This window comes from Rhamphochromis longiceps, linkage group LG3 (genome assembly GCF_057381845.1).
Source record: "Rhamphochromis longiceps isolate RC_006_pf linkage group LG3, R_longiceps_female_GT1.1, whole genome shotgun sequence".
NCBI lineage: Eukaryota > Metazoa > Chordata > Actinopteri > Cichliformes > Cichlidae > Rhamphochromis > Rhamphochromis longiceps.
This window is the reverse complement of record NC_140559.1, coordinates 61,256,622-61,277,929: the sequence shown is the minus strand read 5'-3', so window position 1 is coordinate 61,277,929 and position 21,308 is coordinate 61,256,622. Positions and strand designations below refer to the sequence as shown.

At 42.4% G+C, this 21,308-nt stretch overlaps 1 protein-coding gene across 10 annotated transcripts in view; it reads left to right on the top strand.

Moving 5' to 3' along the window:
• Positions 1 to 21,308, top strand: part of peli3 (pellino E3 ubiquitin protein ligase family member 3) — a 48,998-nt gene that overhangs the window by 6,792 nt on the left and 20,898 nt on the right. For 5 of the 10 annotated variants that reach the window (XM_085400579.1, XM_085400580.1, XM_085400578.1 and 2 more), the window contains 2 exons: positions 10,432 to 10,632; positions 18,526 to 18,655. In XM_085400579.1, the coding sequence (XP_085256705.1) occupies positions 10,460 to 10,632; positions 18,526 to 18,655 (303 nt within the window). In that variant the 5' untranslated portion in view covers positions 10,432 to 10,459. Of the gene's footprint in view, positions 1 to 7,512; positions 7,590 to 10,431; positions 10,633 to 18,525; positions 18,656 to 21,308 lie in introns of all 10 variants that reach the window. The other 5 variants (XM_085400582.1, XM_085400581.1, XM_085400584.1 and 2 more) reach the window with 2 other exon arrangements.

The following is a 21,308-nucleotide window of genomic DNA, read 5'->3' as shown; positions in this document are numbered from 1 at the left end:
ATCAGAACTGAATGGATGGATGAATATTTCCGTCCATCCAGTCAGCCATCCATTTTGTGCTGCTTATCCAGGTTCAGGTAGTTAGGACAGCAGTCAGAGCAGAGAAGCCCAGGCTTCCCTCACCCCAGCCACCTGTTGGGGACACAGAGATGTACCTAAGCCAACCAAGAAATGTAATCTCTCTAGCAAGTCCTGTCCTAGAACCTCCTCACCAGTACGAGATCCCCGGAATACTTCAGCAGGCATCTTAGTCAGATTCCCGAACCACCTCAGCTGGCTCCTTTTGATGAGTAGGAGCAGTACCTCTACTCTGACTCCCTCTTTAATGACTGAGCTCCTCACCCGGGCGAGGCCAGCCACTCTTTGAAGAAAATTCACATATGCTGGTTGTATCCGTCACTCGACCCTTTTCCAGCTGAGAACCACAGTCTAGGACATAGGTGTCGAACTCCAGTCCTCGAGGGCCGGTGTCTTTAAACTTTTCCATGTGTCCCTGCTGTAACACACCTGTATTAGTAGGTCATTAGCAAGACTCTATAGAACTTGACTCCATGCTGAGGTGGCAATTCAGCCATTTGATTCATGTTACAGCAGCTCATGACTGAATGAACAACAATAAAAGTACTTTTAGAATTAGATTTTTTCACAAACTTAGATTTATTTACATTTACTTGAGGTTAGGGGTTGACACATCAGCATGCAGTCAGTTCTTACTAATGACCTACTAATTTTATTCAGGTGTGTTGCAGCAGGGACACATTTAAAAGTTTCAGGAGTCCTCAAGGACTGGAGTTCAACACCCGTGGTCAAAGTGCTAATTTTCATTCTCACGTTTCACAGCCAACAGAACCACATCCTCACCAAAGAGGAGACCCTCCCCGACTTGGCTACCCCTAGATATCCGATCCATGAAGAGAATCTGTGGCAAAGGCCAGCCACCAGAAAGGTGTTTGACTTACTTGCTACAGTTGTAGAGCTTGAATGGCCCATAACAACTGGCCAAACAGCCCCAACTCCTGAAACTCCCTCCACAGGATACCCCGAGGGACTTGGTTGAATGTTGTCTCCAAGTCCCGAAATTACATTAGTACATTGGTTGGCCAAATGCTCACAACCCCTTAAATATCTTCAAGAACATAAAGAGCTGGTTTAGTGTTCCACGACCAGGGCAAAAGTGGCTTTATTTCTCCTGAATCCAAGGGCTGACTAACGGATGGACTCTTCTCTCGAGTACCCTGTGATAGACTTTCCCTGGGAGGCTGAGGAGTATGATCCTCCGGTAGTTGGAGCACCCCCTATGGTCCCCTTACTTATGGGGGAGTTCGCCTTGTAATAGGAAGGTTGCCGGTTCGAGTCCTGGCTTGGACAGTCTCAGTCGTTGTGTCCTTGTCCTTGGGCAAGACACTTCACCCGTTGCCTACTGGTGGTGGTCAGAGGGCCCGGTGGCGCCAGTGTCTGGCAGCCTCGCCAGGCGCCCCAGGGTGGCTGTGGCTACAATGTAGCTGCCATCACCAGTGTGTGAATGTGTGTGAATGGGTGGATGACTGGATGTGTAAAGCGCTGTGGGGTCCTTAGGGACTAGTAAAGCGCTATATAAATACAGGCCATTTACCATTTACCTACTTAAACAGGGGAGTCAACAACCTAGTTTTCAAATCCAGAGGCACCCAAACCCCCAAACCCACCCAAAGACATGTCAGTCCTGACAGCCCTACATCATCCAGAATCTTCAGGAACTGAGGGGGAATCTCACCCACCCCAGGGGTCATGCCAGCGTGCGGTTGTTTAACAACATCAGTGTGAGAGCATTGAAGTCCCCAATAGAGTCTCTGTGTGGAGCACTCTCCAGCACCTCATCCAGGGATTCTGGCACTTAGGTACAAACGATAGTCAGGACCTGGGGCCTGAGGAAAACTCCAACGCACAGGCAGCGAGCCAGGGAGATACATTTGCACCACTGCCTCCCATTGGGAAACTCCAGGGTGGAGTCCACTCTCCAGAAACTGGTTCCAGAGCCTCTTGGCATGAGCCCAATTATATCTGGTTGGTATCTGCCAACCTCCAGCACCAGGTCAGGTTCCTTCCTCACCAGTGAGGCGGCATTCCAGGGATCAGAGCACCAGATCCTCCACCTCTGACTGCCTCCCAGTCCACTAAGGACCGTAGAATATTACATTACAGAGCAATCTTTACCTTTGAAGAACACATCTTCAAAGGTAAAGATTCTTTTAAGAGATATAGATAGATCATGTCTTTTCTTTGGTAATACTTGCATATTAACACCCTCTTAGAATACTCTGGCTTTTAGAAAATGTAAATATTAAAGCGACTACAATGAAAAAACTGAGATGAGATCATCCCATAATAGCAGCACTCACGTCTGATGTGGAGAATTTGGACAAACCTGTAATAGCATAACATCCTGACCTTGACAAGTACATTTTATAATAGTTTAACAACTTAAAGATACCCAGTGCGGGCAGAAAGACACGTGCAGAGATCAGAGGCTGACTTTGTTACCGGGGGAGGGTAATCGTTCATAACACTGGCTTGTAGGATTTGTACATAATAAAGTGTTACATGATGCACAGTACACATGCTCTGTGGCTCTCTGCCCTGCTTTCAAAAAACAAAAATGTCCACATCGGAACTGATGTTTAATAAAGTTACATGTTTACAAATATATCTGCCCTTATTTTGACAACTAAACTGGATTTATGGGGAAAATAATACGTTTATTAATCTCAACCAGAGTGACTAAGAATTCGTCCAAGGACAGAAGTAGAACATCTTTATTTAAATAGATTGAAGAACACAACTAGTGAGGCAGTTTTGTCCTGAAGCCATATTTCAATGCAGAGTTCATTTGTCAGGGGAATATATTTAGCTCTCTGTTCATTTGTTTATAGAAGAGACAAATTTGGCTTTTCTGTCTCTTGGGCCTTCTTCCCTTTCTTCCACAGACAAACTTGCCCTGCCTCTTTTTCTTAACCATTTATGACATTTAATTGAAGTAAAAAATGACCTCTAAATTTACCTAAAGCCAAAATTGTCATCTCGATGTTTGTAGAAGCAACCTGATCTGTATTAAGTGATAATCAAGAAGAAAAAAACAAAAGTAAATATTGGGTCAGGTCTTCACAGTTGAATTAATTGAATACTTGCCTAATAAGCGAAAAGGTTTTTAGAAGTAATGTCTTACAAAATATGCTTTTCCATATTTCATAATGTCGTTCTCTACTCCTGAAAACTGTAGTGTGGCCCTTAAGGACAAATCACATGTCATAGTATAAGCACTAAAACTAAATCTGGAAATGCTACAAATAAAAAACAAAACATTTTAGGTCCTATTAGTTATTCCCTTTAATAGTTACTCTCCCCCCCCCCCCCCCCCCCCCCCCCCCCGTCTCCCATGGAAGAAGGAGGAATTCATAATCTGTTAATTATTCACAATTTTTGAATATTTTTCAACAATGAGACAAATTATATATTATAAAAATCAGTATTTACTTACATACCTTCATAACTATGTCAATAAGCCTTCTGCTGCTTTACAGTCAAACTATTGTAACTAAGTACTTCTGGCTACAGTAGCTTAGCAAGTGTATCCACTCTGCTCAGAGCTGCATCCCTGTGTCTGCACACACAGGATGTGACTGTGGGTTTATTAGAAAATGTGTGGCTTAGAACAGGCAATTCATCACCCTGACACTTGTGCGCATGCACTTGCTGACACATATAATCAAACACACAAAAGCACCCTCCTCTCTTCTCCATCCACAGAAAGTAATTTAAGGTTTCTTGTGTCTTTTCTTTCTCCGTGCTCCACCTGTCCCTGTCATTTAAACCCCAGCTTCTTCTATTTTCTACATTGTTTCTCTCTTTCTGATCACCTTCTTCTCATAGTAGCTTTCATTCATTTCCTACATTATTTTTCATTTTCCATGGATTTGTATGGAGGACCAGAAGAGTCACATGCATCAAATTAAAGCATTTTGTGCTTCAGTAATGAATTGTGCAAAAATAATAATAATAACAATAATAATCCATTATTAAATTCATTTACAATTTCATTTTGCGATTCTTTTATTTATTTAGATATCATGCTAGTAATGTATTGTTTGATAATTTACTTTAAAATAAAAGGACTAATTATGTGTTAATATTTTAAAATGAATTATGAATCATTAATAAATATAAAGAGAATCAATAAGAAGTCCACATTTTTTGCTCTAAGGTCATCATTTTATGTTAAGAACGTAGCCATCGTTGTCAAAGATAAGAGAAGGAAACTTTGTGACCTGTGCAGATCCAAGTGTTTACCTGCTAACTGACCCACAGAGTTTTCAGTCAGGAGATTGTCTCAACCCCACTTTTAAACCCTCCTGGCACCACATTATTGACAGCAGGAACATAAAATAACACACTGTTGTGTAGAACAAGTCCTCGACACCCTCGCGTTCAAAACGTATTTTGATAGGAGGAACAGCAAATTTAGACACATTTGACAGGGATTTCCAGTTGGTGAATTTAAATGTATGTGAATGATAGAGCATTCTGATTGGCTAATTTTTTTTATTGGTGGATTGGGTAAAAAAAATAGTGCAGAAGATATCAGCCTCTTTGTCTCCTGCAGTGCAGATGATTGGATGAACCACAGGGATCAACTGCTGCCCAGACTGTGGACTTAAATTTCAACGCTCCAATTACAACTTCCAAGCAGTTCAGCTGTTTTCTTGTGGATTCTAACTCCTTAGATGAGTATAATTCAAGTGATTTGAGTCTGTGATTATCATTTGGCTTAATAAATTAAATTATCCTGCAGTCAAAAAGACTAACTCTTTGTGAAACACGTAAAAACCTGAGCATTAGTTTACATCTTATAAATAGCTCTTACAGGTTAGTCCAGCCTTTAACAGTAACAGATCTTTGGGGCTTCGTTTTCCACGTAGTTAGCAAGTGCATTGATATAGAGAGAAGCTGCCAAGGTGGGTGTGGCTGGTGAAATTGGTACTTTAAGCTATTCCAGAAATAAATTTACCCTGTCCTGCTCTCACATATCTGAGGGCTTCTTCTGTGACAAGCTCATTATGGTGGAGGTCATCCTCTCTTCATCCTCTCTTCTTCTAATTTATGTTTTCTGGTTGAGCTACGACCAAAGGCTCTCAGGTACTGGCCAGTTCTTAGTTGCTACCAAAAATCCCCTCTGGCATTTTCTCATACAGCCTTCATAGTAATTAAGACTTCACGGGACAATGGCTGGAACTGTTATAGAACTTACAGTCTTACATTTAGCAAAAACCTGACCGGTGGGATGTTGCCACCCTCAGGTTCTTGGTAGAAAAGGCTGGCCTCTGATGACGTGTGCTGTCTTACCTTGTTGTTGAACCTTTGCCACCAGGAGCCAAAGCATCATCCTCCTCTCTTCAATGGCAGGGAGAGGTCTCTGGAAAACCACCAAGTTTCTGTTTTGAAGGAAAATTGACTTTGCAGCATTCCAAACTGCATCTTGGTAAAAACAGGAAATGAACTGTGGAATAATCTGATCAGCCAAGGCGGTGCATTATATCCATTATATGTGAAAGGTTAGCATTAATGTGGCGCCAGTGTCCGGCAGCCTCGCCTCTGTCAGTGCGCCCCAGGGTGGCTGTGGCTACATGTAGCTGCCATCACCAGTGTGTGAATGTGTGTGTGAATGTGTGGATGACTGGATGTGTAAAGCGCTTTGGGGTCCTTAGGGACTAGTAAAGCGCTATATAAATACAGGCCATTTACCATATGTGAAAGGTTAGCATTAAGTACTAAGGAGCCAAAGACTGGCAGATATGTGTCCCGTCTTTGTGGACGTCGAGGTCCTTATTGTCCGGAGCTGCGTTCTAATGCCAGAAGTAGACTTCAAGCTCACAGGCTCACTTTTTGACATCTTGTATTTTACTTCTCGGATTTTAACAAAGGAAAAGTCAAAGGAAAGGTTGAAGATTAAGGCTTCAAACTTTCGTTTCGTTTATCGTTAGGGCTTATCAGATGTTCCCGTAATCCTCCTCTAGTTCCACTGCAATGGGTCTTGGCTGCCAGGGGCTTCTCATGGTTCTTCTTCATTCACCTTTTTACACACTACTCTGCATTTAATCCTGAGATATTATTCCTGTCTGGCTCTTTTGACCTGCCTTCCTCCGCTCACCTTCAGCCACATGGCTGCCCCCCCTGAGCCTGGTTCTACCAGAGCTTTCCTGATAAATGGAAGTTTTTCCTTTGCACTGTCACCAAGTGCTTGCTCGAAGGGGGTCGTTTGATTGTTGGGGTTGTTTCTATATTATCTCAGAATCGTTATCTTACAATATAAAGTGCGTTCTTGATATTTGACACTATATTAATAAAACTGAACTGAATTCCAGTGGGTGTGGACGCTTTAAGAGTAAATACAAATTTAAAACTGTAACACAGAGAGTTTCGATCCTTTGTAGACGCTCGACCCAGCTGGATTTTTACTGGGTGAGGTGGGTTTTGTTTTTTTAAATTTTGGGGTTTTAGTTTTTGCTGTATGTTATTGAGACAAGCATCAGGACCCTGTTATCTAATGTCAAATCTTTTCTTTAAATCAATGGTAAACAAATATAAGTGAATAAAATCTGAGAAATGATTTTTTGCAACTTTTGCTTGACTTTTTTCTGTGTATGACGACAGACAGTTACATACTTGCATTGGTCATGTAGTAAGGAAAGGTGCCTGCATTAAACAGGCTAATGTGGGCGGAGTTTCTTGCTTGTTGAAACATGTCTGCTGCCACAAAATGAGGAAATTCATGCTCATGTACTATTTTTAGGATTATATTTGTAGCTCCTTGCTGTTAATGTTGCTGCTCCGTTAAAGTGTGGAGCAGCAACATTACCACCACGTAGCAGCTGCCCCTGTACATGCTGATCTACATGGTAGCTGCTGCAGTCAGTAACTAAGCAGAAACCTGAGTTTCAGTAGAACAGTTTTTATATGAAATGAAAGCTTTGTGCTTTTAGCTAATGTTATGCCAGCCTAGCCATGAAGGGGAGTTAGTGAAAAGCTTTCCTTTCATTTGTTGGAATAGCGTGCACATCGATTGGAAAGCTGTTGGGCGTCTAGCACGGTGTCCACTTTAGTTCAGATGCTGTTCTGTTTCACTAAAGAGTTCTAAAAATGTAAGAATAACTTGTAGAGAGAATTGTACTTAACATTGAATCATAAATAAATAATATTCTAAATATAATTCCCATTTGTGTGTATAATATAATAATAATAGATGTTTAGTGTGTCTGTGATGTTACTTATCTGTGACTGATCTACATCTAACGTCTGAGTATGTTGTGACTGTAACCCAAAAGCCTTCTTCAGTTCATTTACACTGTGATGAGCTGCCTTAGATACCGTGAATGCTAACATGTGCTTATTTCTATATTTAGGATTGAACTGTGCTGAATGCTTTACCTCACTGTTGTGAAAATGGCTTTGAGACTAATGGATAGTTTTGTTATTTTACAGATACGTGATATTCTGCCTATGAAATGCAGTAGTTGGTTTCCATTTAGCTCTGTCATTGTAAAAGCTCGTTAGGATTGGTGAGTATTTCAAATGTGTTTGAATCACATTTGTTTTGTTTAAGAAATGCTCTGTACAATGATCACATGACAAATGTATTTAGTTTTTTCTTTCCCTCTCCTCTGTGAATGTGGATGAAAACAAGATAAAGAAAATTATAAATGTATGAAGCATGTGCAACAAATATTTTTCATTCTTTTAAACAGATTGAGACATGCACTGACCAAACGTAGACTTTGATATACAACAGACTTCCTCTGAACCTCTCATAGAACTTATCAGTGAGCTGCAAAGCTTAACGCCTTAACTTCAAGCTTCGGTCTACAGCTGCATTGCTGAATCTCTGTCTTCAGTGGATGAAATGCAGGACACTTACTCATCTCTTCCACTTTGGCTGTTGCTGTGTACCTTTACTTGCTGTGTGGCTGCACGTCAGAGCTTCAGTAAACAAATCAAAACCAATTCAACTTCAGGACAGAAGCATGGTTCATTTGTTTATACTGTGTTATAATCCAAAGGATTATTTAAGTTATATCTGACAATAATTAATATTATAAATAAAAATGTTAAAGCAGTAAAAAATACTTTTGGACCATTTTATAGATGAAAATGTAAAATAAAATAAATAATAACGTTATAATAAAACATTAGAATGATGGCTTGCACATATCTCATCAATCTCAAAACCCATCTTTTTCTCAGCAGAACATCGTCCATGTCTGCTCAGTGTTATAAATATATTTTAGGGCGTCATGATTTGAATTATTAATGTCGTGCGACTCACAGGGATATTTTTCTGTGGGGTCCCAAAACCTTGGCAGCACCCACGTGTGCAGCTGAGACAGTTTAGCTGCTTTACATCAAAGCGTCCACAGAGGAGACCACAGTGAGACACCAGAGGACATCAGGACTGTCCTTCAGTCTTGTGGAGTCATTTCACTCTGTCGTAGCTGCTGCTGTTATGTTAGACCGCTGCACACTGACTTTGTACTCCTGGATACTGTCCTGAGTTTCAGAATACTCTGGAGGAACTGCAAGTATCGTCTACTTTGTTTTGGGGCTTGAAGGCAGCAACTTTCAAAGAAAACACTGAAGAATCTGGGCCGTGTCCGGCTTTTACTAAATTACTATGAGAGATTAATATTTATGGACATTTTGGCTTTTCACAGAATATTTCCTGTAACAGACATTTTCTTTGTAATCCTCATAATCAATTTCTGTGCATGAACATGGTAATAGTCTTCTTTCAGACCACACTCAGGACTTGGTTAAGTCATTCACAAGTGTCTTGGCAGTTGTTCTGGGATCATTAGACACATTTCTAACTATTTTTATTAAAAAGGCTCAGCAGAGGATGTAATTCCTCCATCAGCTCAGGAAGAACAGATCGTAATAGACAGTGAGGCCTGCAGAAACCTTGGTGTTGTAATTTGGGACTTTAAAAATAAAAACAAATGTAATGAATGAGAAAGAAACATCACTGCAAAGCTCTCGCACCCTGAACACAATCTGTTCCAGGTCCTCCCCTGTGGTAGGCACTACACAGCACTGCACCCCACAGGCGGAAACCCTCTGAACACTTAAGTTTCTACATAAAAGACTCGTCACACCTGCTGCTGAATCAAAGAGTCCTTTTTGTTTTTGTCTGTCTGTTGCTATTGTCTGCATTGTGTGTGTCTAATCTGCCACATACACTGAAATCAAAGAAATACCCAAATACTCGGTCTGCATACTGGGACAGTGAAGCTGATTCTGACTGTCTTTCAGTCTTTGCTATGTCGACCTGGGTTGTTTTGTACTGAGTGGCTCTGAATTTCTCATCCCAGGACTTGAAAATTGGAAAAACAGGCTATGTTGGATATGACTTTTGGTTTCTCAGCATCAGAAATTACTTTTCTCATGTTTAACCTGATTTCTTCTGTTTTTGGCATCATTCTCCCTCAAGTGACGGCTCAGACCTGATGTTTTTATACTGTATGTGAATTAAAAGCTAACCCTCAGCTTTAACTTGAAAGTTTGAACAGCACATCATGGTTGGCTCTATGACTAAATCAAAGAGTCATTTTTTCACAGGGTCATAATATTGATGATTGAAATTTATGTTTTATGCTGAAATAATTTTGTTATTTGTAAAAACAATTTCCAAAGAAAAGTATTATGTTCAGAAATACTATGATGAAAAATCTCTCGCTCTGTTAAAAAAGGACGTTCATACTGTGAGGCAACAGTGTTAACACCACCACATTGTTGCTTCGCAGCAAGAAGGTCCCAGGTTCGAATCCACCAGGGCCGGGCCCTTTCTGTGTGGAGCTTGTGTCTGTGTGGGCTCTCTCTGACTTCCTCCCACAGTCCACAGACATGCAGTTAGTGGGGTTAGGTTAACTGGTGAGTCTAAAGTGCACACAGGGGTGACTGTGAGTGCAAATGGTTGTCTGCTCTCTATATTAGCCTGTTGCCAAAACTGTTAAATTTAATAGTTCAAGTCACCAATTAACCCAACAACAAACGAATAACGAACTCAAATAGCTGAAAACTCATGTACACAAAGGAAAACATGCAACCTCCACACAGACGGGGCCACAGCCAACCAGAAGACTGGAACTGGGAATCTTCTCTGTGTGAGAAAACACTGCTTAACGGTGCAGGTGGTAGAGTTCGAGGAAGCTATGAATACTTTTATATTGCAGCCTGTGTGCTAATGTTGACCTATAATTCATGCATGAGATTGTTTGCATTTTATCATCTGTCACACCATTGTGATATGATCAGATATTAAAGATGTGCTACACTACAACTTTAAATGTACGTTTCTCATTCAAACGCACAGGCTTTTATGATTTTCTTCTGACCTGTTCTCCCCAGCAGCGAGCCCCAGCTGTGGCCGGTGGGCATGGTTTTGGAGGGTAGCTCAGAGGCGTTGTGTCCCCCCCCATCTCTGGAGCTGCGCCCATCCTGCAACAAGAGCCAGCCCTCGCCTCCTTTGGGCTCAAGCTCACAACCCCACGATGGAGTCTTTCCTGAGGACAAGGAGCCTGTAAAGTATGGAGAGCTCGTCGTCTTGGGGTATGATATTAAAGTACTGTGTGCTCTGATGTACGTCTGATGTTAACTTCATGAATCTGCCTGATTATACAGGTGTGTTCATTCATGTTTGGAATTCTTAGGCTTCCTTAGCTCCAAGTCCCTAAAGTTGGACTTCCAGTTTAGAAAGTCCAACAAAAGCAGAGCATTGAACATGCTCTGTCTGTACACTGCGTACAGTGCACTGTGTTGCTAGCAACGCATGAATGGCTCAACCCTCTGCCAAGGAGCAAAACAAATTCTCTTTCTTTGCTTTTCCAGCTTTACTACTGAACAAATGTTTAAGCTGGGAATGATGTCACTCCCAGCTCTGACATTTGACCTTTGAGTGTCAAAAGTTCCACATTAAATGGAAACCGTGTTTTAGCCATGAGATGCATTTGATAGACAGATGAAAATATTAGTAAATAAGATAATAATTCCCATCTTATTAATTTCTGTACTCTCTAGATGTGCTATAAAGATCTTGATGCACTATATATTTTCTTGATTAGAAACAGTAGGTCAGTGTAGGTCACATGCATGTATGGAGAAATGATGATTCAGGGAATAGGCTAATAACAGTCAAGCCCCAGATTTTCATTTGGCGTCGAGGTCAAGGATATCTTCCTGTCTGCTTCTGAGCCTCTTTCAGTGTGGGTTTGATTTTGAGATTGAAAGTCCAGTTATGACCAGTTGCACTTGCACATCTGGAATTTCACCAGGAAGCTTACTTACTTACTAAAGAGCATAAACTTGCCAACTTGTCTTCAAACTGATTTGACGACTAGTTTTCAACCACTCGAGGTTTTGCAGACATGTAACCAATAACCATGTGACATTAACTTGACCCATAATTTCTCTGTATTAAGTTCTTCTTTTTTAAGTGCTCTGCAGGCTTCATGAAGCTATTTCAAAGTTGTTATTTGAACACTGCTGCTTTTCAAATCATTTTGAGTCTTGTCTTTGTACTTTAGATTGGAAAGTTATTTCAAGCTAAATTAAAGTGTATTAGTGTATTACCAGTTTTACCTTGGTAGATGTGCATGCGTGTATCACTCCTATCAGCTGTGTGGGCTACATTTTGTGGGGGCGGGTCAGGCTCTTTGGAATTATCAAACAACCTGACGCAGCACTAATGTTTTTGTCACTTTTTACAGAAACTCAAAGTAATGCGAGTACTTCCAAGCTTTAAACACTGAGTGGTCGTACTCTGTCCTGCACTCCATGTTATCCATTGTTGATCTGCACATGTCTGTTGCTGCCACGGAGTCGCACGCTCGTACGTCACTGTCATGACACACTCTCACAAAAAAAATCACAGTTTAGTAACACAGTGACGCAGCCTGCTTACGGGAAAGTACCGGTAATGTAATTACTTTTTTGGGAATATTATCCCTTATATAACGCAGGAATGACTTAAAGACATAAAGATCTGGATGCCATCTAATTTTCAGATTCTACATTCAGATGAAACCGAGGTTATTGGCCGTGACACTAATAATCGTAGAAATAGAAGGCTCTAACCAGATTCTTACTCTGGACTGCACTGCCTCGGCCTTCACTGTGAGGAGCGTCGGAGTCATTTTCGGCCAGGATATGTCCTTTAGTGCACATATCCTTACTGACCGAACACAATCAGTCAGGCTTGCAACCAGAGACCATCCGCCCTGCCACTCAGCACTGGCTCACCACAGGGATGTGTGCTGAGTCCACTCCTGTACACCATCTACACCACTGACTGCACCCCCCTATCCCTGCAACATCATCATCAAATGTGCAGACGACAGCACGGGGCTCATCACCAACGATGATGACACCGCCTACAGAGATGAGGTCCAGCGTCTGACAGAATGGTGTGACTACAATAACCTCACCCTCAATACCAGGAAAACCAAGGAAGTGGTCATGGACTTGTGCAAGACAAAAGCTGATCCCCCTCCCCTGTCCATAAAAGGTGAGTATGTGGAGAGGGCGTCCTGAGATGAGTTGGAACAGGCTGCAAACCTACTAGTGTTCTTCTATCAAGCCACAATCGAGAGTGCTGCCATCCCTGTGGTACGCTGGTTGCACAACAGCCGATAAGAAGAGACACCAGAGGGTCATCAGAACTGCAGCGAAGGTGATCGTCTGTCCACTCTCACCCCTGGACTCCATTGTCAGCTCTAGATGTCTCTCTAGAGCCACGGCGATTATAACCACCACCTCTTCAACATCCTGCCCTCTGGCATCAGGAGCAAAACCAACAGACTAAAGAACAACTTGTCAGAACCATTAATGCAAATTAAGAGCATGAGCAGACCTCTGCCATACAGTCATTCTGTCGCTGCTATTGACTCTGTGCGATATTTTGGTCTTTCCTTTTTCTGTACAATATTCTGGCAGATGTGCAATTACCATCCTCATCCTTAATGACCACAGCCCTTAAACCCTTATTTACTTATTATATCATATATAATCCCCTTGTACACACACCCACAATGTTTCTGTAACTCATACACCGTGTATATAGTGTGCCTATAGTGTGCTCACGTGGTATCATGGGGTTATTTTAACAAACAAAGGACATTTTGCCTGATAATAATTTTCATCCTCCTGTAACTTTACTGTATAAAGAGCTAAAACCTCTTTCAGGAGTAGTTAGTCGTTATAAGAAGTGTTTGTGAACTAAAAATGAAGAATGTGGGATACTGTTTGTCCGTGATTAAAACTGTTGTGCAGGTGAAGCCAAAGGCAGGAATGCTTCATCATATTTTAGTCTTTGGCTTGGAAGGAAGTTGGTTTGGAAGCATATTTGGCGATGCTTCATCCTCTGCTTTGCGTTTGTGTGGGAGCCGCATCAAAAACCTGTCCGTTATGCTAGCAGTGTCCAAGCGTTCTTTTTTTTTTTTTTTTTTTTTTTTATACCGTGCCCCCCCCCCCCCCCCCCCCCCCCCCCCCGCAATGGCCCTGCGCCCCCCCTGGGAGGCACACCCCCCATTTTGGGAACCACTGGGCTAAAGTTGTGTCTCGTTACTCTTAAGTGTTCCTGGAGTCTCTGCGTCATCACATCCTTATCTTCTCCATCCACCCTGAGAGTAGGTGAAGTTGTTCCAGAAATATTTGTTGTTAAGCAGTGTGCCAACATGCTTTCAGCACACTGAAATCTTTGGCAATGACTGAGCATGAATTTGACTGAGCCTGGTGTTCGCAGGTCTTGCTTTAGCTCAAAATGAACCAGAATCTGTCATTTTAAACAGATATGGTAAAAAATGTCTGATAATGATGAAAAAAGTCCAGCATTCTTGCAAAGTGTCATATGTAAGCAGACACTAATGAAAAAACAAAAATAGGAATGACCCAATGCTCAGCAATGGATGAGTCTTTAAAGCATACTTTTACTCGTGTTGTGCTTTTGCGGGGAGTTTTTCCAGCGCCTCGTGATTTGTCAGCGCTCCTCACTCCGGATGTTCCTGCTACCTCTCTCTCCTCTCTGGCCCCAGCAGCTAGCTCCTCAGCGACTGTAGGACTGTGTACGCTCGCTGCATCTGCTCCACCCAGGTGTCATTGTGGATGATAACATCATTCACGGCAGCATGTGCAGCGTGTGGATGCAGCATGGTCCATGAGGCGCAGCAAAGTGGTGCTCTGACCAGGAGGAGTGACAAATTAGTGCAAATTACTGTATATAGAGTGGAGAAGACCTTTTTTTCCCCTTGGACTGTGTAGACAAGGTAATCTACCAGTAGCATGGGGCAGGCATCTTCACTACAAGAACGATGGGGCTACACCAAGCTTTCTGTGACTCCTCTGTCACCCCCATCTCCAGCATAGCAGCCACTTCTTTCCGAATAATTTGCTTGTTAAGCACAGACAGTCTATAGGGACATGAACACACTGTCACACGTTTGAAAATGATGCTCTAAAAGCGTTGTGCAACCAGGCATTGGGAGAACACATCTCAGTGCAGAACCATCCACTCTCTGGTGTTGTGTGAGATGGTCATCACAATGGAGCAACGATAGAATAGATCGATTTGACACATAATGTGCTACAGAAATAAAATTGACATGATATTGACATTAGCACAATTTTGCTAAGCCAGCATCCAATATCAACATCAAAACAAGCAAAGCACTCTTGTCACTCAGTACACACAACATCATCATCAGACATTAAAGACTGGCTGACACAGAATTTTCTTACCCTAAACAAAAATAAGACTGAAGTTATTGTTTTTGGATCAGTTAACTCATACCCTCGGCCCTTTTACCTGTCATCATTCCCAGACTGTAAGAAATCCTGGAAATAGCTCTTTTAAATTAGAGAAGCAAGTTTTCAGAGTTGTGAAGACCAGTTTTTATCAGTTCCGTGAAGTTGCAAAGCCTTATTTTCCTCCTAAAGACCTGCAAAAACGTATTCATGCCTTTAACACCTCTTGATTGGACTACTGTGGTTCTCTTAGTCCAAAATGCTGCTGTATGTCTTCTAACAGGTGTTAGAAGGTACGATCACATCACTCCAGTTTTATCAAATTTACACTGGCTCCCTGTCCATTATCGTGCTTATTTTAAGATGCTTTTACCTACTTTCAGTTTTATGTTTTAAATAAACACCCAGCTATTGAAGCAATAGCAACTAAACAGCACTGAGATCATCTACCCAAATGTTTTTAGTACAGCCGAGGTCTCGATTAAAGCATAGAGGAGATCGAGCCTTCTCAGTTGCAGCGCCTAGACTCGATACTCATAGTTCAGAGTCTATACAGTCTTTCAAATGCTATCTTGAAACTCTGAAGACTCTGAAATTTTTTTTACATTGGCTTTTAATTCGAGTTCATTTTGAGTGACACCAGGTCCTCTTTTTGTGTGTTTTTATGTTAAATATATTGTATTTGCTTCTTGCTTCTTTCTATTCGCATGTCTTATTTTCCTGTATTTATTTTTTCTTTTGTTTTCTCTTGTTCATGAACTAACTTGTGAAGCACTTTGGTCAACTTTGTTGCTTTTAAATGTGCTACAGAAATAAAAATGGACGTTGATATTGACAGTAGCAGAGTTTTGCTAAACCAGACAGACTATCATTGGAAAATGTTGTTACTGCGTAGTGACAAAAATATTTATGTGACCCTGAAAGGGGATCCAGCTCGTGGTTACAGCAAGATGGTGATAGATTGTCTGACACAGCTAGAAAATGACAATCCTATGGACTGCAGGGGAAAGCTACACCAAGTCTGTACTGAAAACCCAAACGCCACCCAGCCATTGGCTCAGTTTTTTTGGATAATACCAGGGTGGAAATAAACTGTCAGGACATACCACAAGTCACTGATCACATTAACTTGGTGGACAAACACATGACGTTCACCAGGGAGGATCTGAAAATTAAAGGCTAGATTTCTTAGACTGTGAAATTCAGTAATGGGCATTTAAAAGTTATCATGTAACATAACCAACACATACAGATGAGTAAATAAGGTTTGACTCTTATCCAGTGAAATACAAGTTTGACACAAATTGTGTTCATTCTGTGTTATGAAACACAATGAAAACCATCCTCACCCACAGATGCAGCAGCAAGAGCAGCAAAAGTACATGATATCAAAAAAGCATTGAGTGAATGTGAGGACGCTCCAGGTAATCCAGGAGAGAAGGATCACCGCTGCATAAACGAGAACCTTCAGTGGTCCCTTATATGTGAGCAGGCCCATTTTTTCAGAATGCCACCTCTCTGTGGCTTTCAAACCCCAAAACACTTTGCATTAAAAATAGGTCCACTCCCAAGGTCAGCTGCCCTGGGACAAACAGGTTGATGCAGTGCACTCTGTTAAGTTCCAGGAGGATTGCTGTAAATTACACATCAAGAAAACCAAACAACCTCTGATTGAATGGATGCACGATACAGAACAGCTACCATGTGAGGCTAGGATTATTTACACCTATAGGCCAGTAATAAGGGGTTCAAGGATTCAAGGAAGCTTTATTGTCTTTCTCATTGCATGTTTCCATGAGGTGGAACAAAATGACCCATGGTCCCAGTTTTCCATAAAAACAACAGAATGACAAGTAATAAAACGGTACCAAATAGAATAATACAAATAAGTGAAGTGCAACAACCTGAGTAACAGTATGGAGTATAGATATAGAAGTGTTTCAGTTTTATTTCTATAGCACATTTAAAAGTCTCAGGTACATCAAAGTGCTTCACAGACGAGCCGCATTTGCGGGGTTACAGCAGTAAAGGAGCAGGAAATACAATTATCAGCAAGAGAAATACAGTTATAAAATGGTGACGTGACAACAAGCATGAACCGGGGAAACGTTAAAAACTAAGTTGTTTGGAAGGCAAGCTTGAACAGGTGGGTTTTTAAACGTGATTTAAAGGATTGGATCAATCGGCAAGCTGTTCCAGAGTTTTGAGTGTAGGTATAAATATTTTAGCAGCAAAGTATCAGCTGATTAAGGTACTACAGTAGCAGTTTCTTGTCCATTATGCACTGAGAAGTCTCAGAGCTTCTGGAATGAAGCTGTTTCTCAGTCTGGTGGTTTTGCGTTTGATGCTCAGCCTCCTGCCTGAGGGGACAAAGAGTGGGTGTGCTGTGTGAGTGGGGTCCTGCATGATACAGGTGGCCCTCTTCCTGCATCTGGAGGTGTATATTTCTGTGACGGTTAAGAGGCTGCCTCCGACAACTCTCTGTGCAGCCATCATTTCAAACGAATCCCTCTTTCAAAGATGAGGGTGATGTGCACATCCTGGAGAAGGAGGAATGCTGGCTTGAGCACAGAGTCAATGAGGTCATTTATGTGAAAAGGGAAAGACCATCTCTGAACCAAAGAGGGGCCAGGGCTGCATCTTTCACCATCTTACGGTGCAGTGTGCAGCCCTTCCTCAACTCCCCTTGAATGGTATTCATGACCATTGTTCAATATCAGTTTGCATATCACCAATCATGAGTCTGACCACACACCTCACTGTCAGTCAGCAGTGCTAGCTTTGGTCATTATGCAAATGCACTGTTTATAAGTCTATGGAAACCTGCAGTCTGCTGAGACTGAAGAGTTCATTTGAGTGAAAAGTGATGAAACGTTTCTTCCACTGAAAATGCAACGCTCAGATGACAAGCATCAGTTTTCTAGGATTCTAATTCATGTTATTTTTCATTCAGATGGTAGATCTGCACATGAGCTGTTGCTTAACAAACAGAATTATAATTAAATGTTATTCAGCGGTTACACGGGATGGTTAGTGTAGGCTAAAACTAGTCATTTGCAGTATTTTAAAAGATTTTTGTTGACCTTTTTTTCTTTAATCTGACTGCTGAGTATACTGACTTGCCTCTTGAAAGACTCATCAATTTGAATTTAAGTTGCTCATGTTTTTTAAACACTTGCCAAGTACTGCTTTTGTACAAGTTTCTTACTGGCTACAATTTGGAAAGCAGCCACAATGGCTCCTGTAACAGCTGTTTATATATTGTAGAATATAGTTGGTGCAATTCACAAAGAGTAGTGAACTTCAGAGCCAGCAACATCAAAGGTCAGATAGCCCGTCGACAAAGAAAACATCTCCAAGAGCTACCAACAGATATGTGACTGACATGAGTCGTTGTTTTACCACCTGCCAAATCCCACTTTACGCCGTGCACCTACGTAGTACACTTGAATACATGGTGCATGAAATAGTTTCTTTCTGAAACAGATTTCTTCCTCATCCCAGGTTGCCAGTGTTGATTTCAAAAGTCCACTGACCAGCCCAGCACTGATGCAGTTTTCCATTGGGAGCACCTTTGACTTATATAGAATAAAAAAAAGAAAAAAGAAAAACTTGCTACGATGTTTGTTTTTCTGCTAAGGAATTGTTTAAACTTAAGTCTTTATAGCCATTATAGTGAGGTACAATTGATTTTATTTTTCACAGGCACAACGGGTCACTGGCCAATGGGGACAAAGGTCGCAGAAGAAGTCGTCTGGCTCTTTACAAGAGACCCAAAGCCAACGGGGTCAAACCTGATGTTATCCACAATGTCTCAACTCCTTTGGTGTCAAAGGTAAGAAATCAGTTTGTTATACTATTAAGTAATTCATCATTGAATTGTCACTGATCTGAGCAAAAAATAAGTTACAATAAAAATATGTATATACTGCTCAAAACATTAACCTGATATTTTCAAACATTCACTCAGTTAAACTTCTGGGATATTGATCTAATCAATAGTAGCAGAAGGGCTTATTGATCAGTTTCACCTTCTGCTGGTTAAATACACAAGGGATCATGAGGGAACGAGAAATGGGAGGGAAACACAGCTGGAGCTAATCAGACACGACGAGACAGAGGAGGCAAAAGAGAGGGAGAGGGGGCGAGAGAGGGCGAGAGAGGGAGAGGGGACGAGAGAGGGCAAGAGTGGGCGAGGGAGCACAAGAGAGGGAGCACAAGAGAGGCAGAGGGGACGAGAGAGGACGAGAGAGGGCGAGGGAGCACAAGAGGGGGCGAGAGAGGGCGAGGGAGCACGAGAGAGAGAGAGGAGAGAGAGGGCAAGAGAGGGCGAGGGAGCACAAGAGAGGGAGAGGGGACGAGAGAGGGCGAGAGAGAGAGGGGACGAGAGAGGGCAAGAGTGGGCGAGGGAGCACAAGAGAGGGAGCACAAGAGAGGCAGAGGGGACGAGAGAGGACGAGAGAGGGCGAGGGAGCACAAGAGGGGGCGAGAGAGGGCGAGGGAGCACAAGAGAGAGAGAGAGAGAGGAGAGAGAGGGCAAGAGAGGGCGAGGGAGCACAAGAGAGGGAGAGGGGACGAGAGAGGGCGAGAGAGAGAGGGGACGAGAGAGGGCAAGGGAGCACAAGAGGGGGCGAGAGAGGGCGAGGGAGCACAGGAGAGGGGGCGAGAGAGAGTGAGGGAGCACAACAGAGGGAGAGGGGGCGAGAGAGGGCGAGGGAGCACAGGAGAGGGGGCGAGAGAGGGCGAGGGAGCACAGGAGAGGGGGCGAGAGAGGGCGAGGGAGCACAGGAGAGGGGGCGAGAGAGAGTGAGGGAGCACAAGGGAGCGAGAGAGGTTGAGGGAAAGAAATGATGGAAACATGGACAAAGTTTCCAGACAGTGGAGGCATGGAATGAACACGAGAAGAACAAGGGGTCAGAAAGGGGACACGAGACACAAGGACACACACAGGCACATAAACAAACACACAGAGAGGGACACAGAGGACAAAGACACAACGGGAACCTAAACGGACGAGGAAGTCAAACAGAATCAAGTCAAAACTAATAAATCAACCTGAAATAATAAAACAAGAAAACTCAAAACACTGGGTCAGAACCATGACAACATGAACGGTTTTAAAGGTGGAGCCCACTGATATTTACCTTCCCCCTCAGTTTTTGACCAGTGTCCTGCATTTGAGGTGTTTATTAATGGGACCATTATGCCCAAACACCATATTAGGCATGCTTTTTTATTTGAAAAGCCCGAAGAACCGCCTCCCCTCCTTTTTTGTCTTGGGACGCAGGCAGGCTGAAATGGCTGTTTTTCCATCTTTGCATCAGCCAGCCTCCAAAGTGGTACCCCAAACACTGTAACTCCCTCCGTCCAACAGCGCACTTCTTTGGGTTGGCCGTGAGCCCTGCATGCGTCACGGACATCTAGGTAGGCAGCAGCAGCTCCAGTGTGTGGACGTAGCACCATGAGGTGCTGGAAAGTGGCTCAGAGCAAGCTGAACTGAAGAGTGAGGAATTGGCACGACCCATACCTCCAGTAGCCCTTGGTTAAATCCAGCATCATAAAACAAACAGCAGTGCCCAACCAGTCCAGGAGCTCATTGACCCGGGACATGGGATTAGCATCAAACTGTGAGACTTCGTTCACCTTGTGGTAGTCAGCACAGAACCATATAGACCCATCTCTCTTTATTCCAAGAACTATGGGGCTTCTATTACTCCCAGCTTCAGCATTTCAGCCAATTCCTTTTACACAGTTTGTGTCTTGTGCTCAGGTAACCTGTGGGGCCGTGAACACACCGTCACACCAGGCTGCACACCAGATTCATACAGCCGGGCAAAGTAGAGAACACATCTGTAAATCACTGTTGCAACACAGCAACATCCACTCTCTGGGCCACAGCTGTCAGTCTATGCGTTTTTCGCTTATACCCTAATTTTCACCAGAACCAAGGGATGTTTATGAATGTCCCCACACACACACCTAACCTCCACCCGCTCTGTGCCCAGCAGTGCGCCTGGGGGAACCAGGGTTTAGTGGACCAGGGTCTGCCTACAGCCCAAAGCCACCATAGCATGGAGTATACCTGCCTTGGAACTAGTGTTGGTCAAGTTACTTGAAAAAGTAATCAGTAACTAATTACTGATTATTTCCCCTAAAAAGTAATCCCGTTACTTTGCTGATTATTTATTTTCAAAAGCAATTAGTTACTTAGTGACTTTTTAAAAATATGAATAGGTAATAAAGCAATTCTACTTTTTCTGCATAATCCATCATATAAAATGTAATCAAATGAAAACATTTAAAACTTGTTTTATTAGTTTTAATCTTTTAACTTTATGCATCAAGCAAAAATTAAATTATATGCAACATTCTCTGACTGGAATAAATTTGTTTACCATTTAAACCCATTTCCTGCATAAATAAAATATGTTGTTGTGTTTACACTCACTCTTTCAAATAGATGCAAGTAAAACACAGCAGAAAATAAA